This window comes from Etheostoma cragini, unplaced genomic scaffold (genome assembly GCF_013103735.1).
Source record: "Etheostoma cragini isolate CJK2018 unplaced genomic scaffold, CSU_Ecrag_1.0 ScbMSFa_2039, whole genome shotgun sequence".
Lineage (NCBI taxonomy): Eukaryota > Metazoa > Chordata > Actinopteri > Perciformes > Percidae > Etheostoma > Etheostoma cragini.
Window position 1 is genome coordinate 1 of NW_023266157.1, and position 1,167 is coordinate 1,167.

General features: G+C 45.2%; 1 protein-coding gene across 1 annotated transcript; it reads left to right on the forward strand.

Moving 5' to 3' along the window:
- Positions 1-407: 407 nt before the first annotated feature.
- LOC117940251 (atrial natriuretic peptide receptor 1-like) lies at positions 408-1,017 on the forward strand (the record flags this gene model as incomplete). The annotated part of the gene is made up of 2 exons (XM_034865597.1): positions 408-554; positions 894-1,017. Coding segments are annotated over 2 exons (271 nt in total), but the record flags the coding sequence as incomplete, so codon positions are not given.
- Between the last annotated feature and the right edge of the window lie 150 nt (positions 1,018-1,167).

The following is a 1,167-nucleotide window of genomic DNA, read 5'->3' on the forward strand; positions in this document are numbered from 1 at the left end:
GACAACATGGGGACAACATGAGAACAACATGAGAACAACATGGGGACAACATGAGAACAACATGGGGACAACATGAGGGCAACACGAGAACAACATGAGGACAACATGAGGACAACATGGGGACAAAATGGGGACAACATGAGGACAACATGAGGACAACATGAGAGTTTATAACCTCTGCACCCACAACTGAATACATTCATACAATAATACACTGAAAAAACAACATAAATGTTACATAATGAATTTTTAAAGCCGTGGTGTGCGACAATTTAATCTAGAAGTTAAAAACATTGATAAAAAGTGTTGACTTTCAATTTAGACCCGAAGACAACACGAGGGTTGAATGAGGTCTGAACACTATCTGGATAATAAATACCTTTTATTTCTGTAATTCATCTGTCCAGGGAGTCGAGGACCAACATCCTGGACAACCTGCTGTCCCGCATGGAGCAGTACGCCAACAACCTGGAGGAGCTGGTGGAGGAGAGAACGCAGGCCTATCACGAGGAGAAACGCAAGGCCGAAGCCCTGCTCTACCAGATACTACCACAGTGAGTACTACGGTACTGCTGTACCAGATACTACCACAGTGAGTACTACAGTACTGCTGTACCAGATACTACCACAGTGAGTACTACGGTACTGCTGTACCAGATACTACCACAGTGAGTACTACAGTACTGCTGTACCAGATACTACCACAGTGAGTACCCCAAACCAGTTCTTAAACCCGTTTCAGGCCCGTTTATATTGTAATGCAATGTTACTTTTTAACTTTCCTGCATAATAAACATGAATGAACGAATGAATTAATGAATACAGCGAGTACAGCGAGTACAGCGAGTACAGCGAGTACTACCCTCTCCACCCGTGTCTCCCTCTGTCCTCAGTTCGGTGGCGGAGCAGCTGAAGCGAGGGGAGACGGTGCAGGCGGAGGCCTTCGACTCCGTCACCATCTACTTCAGCGACATCGTGGGCTTCACTGCCATCTCTGCAGAGAGCACGCCCATGCAGGTGAGTCCCCGCTGTCATAGTCTCAAAGTCAAAGTCAAAGTACTTTTATTAGTCTCCCTAAGGAGAAATTTTCATTGGACACTGAGCAACTTAGCTGCAAGAGTTAAACACAACGACAAGCACGGGGTTAAAAAACAATTAAAAAAACAA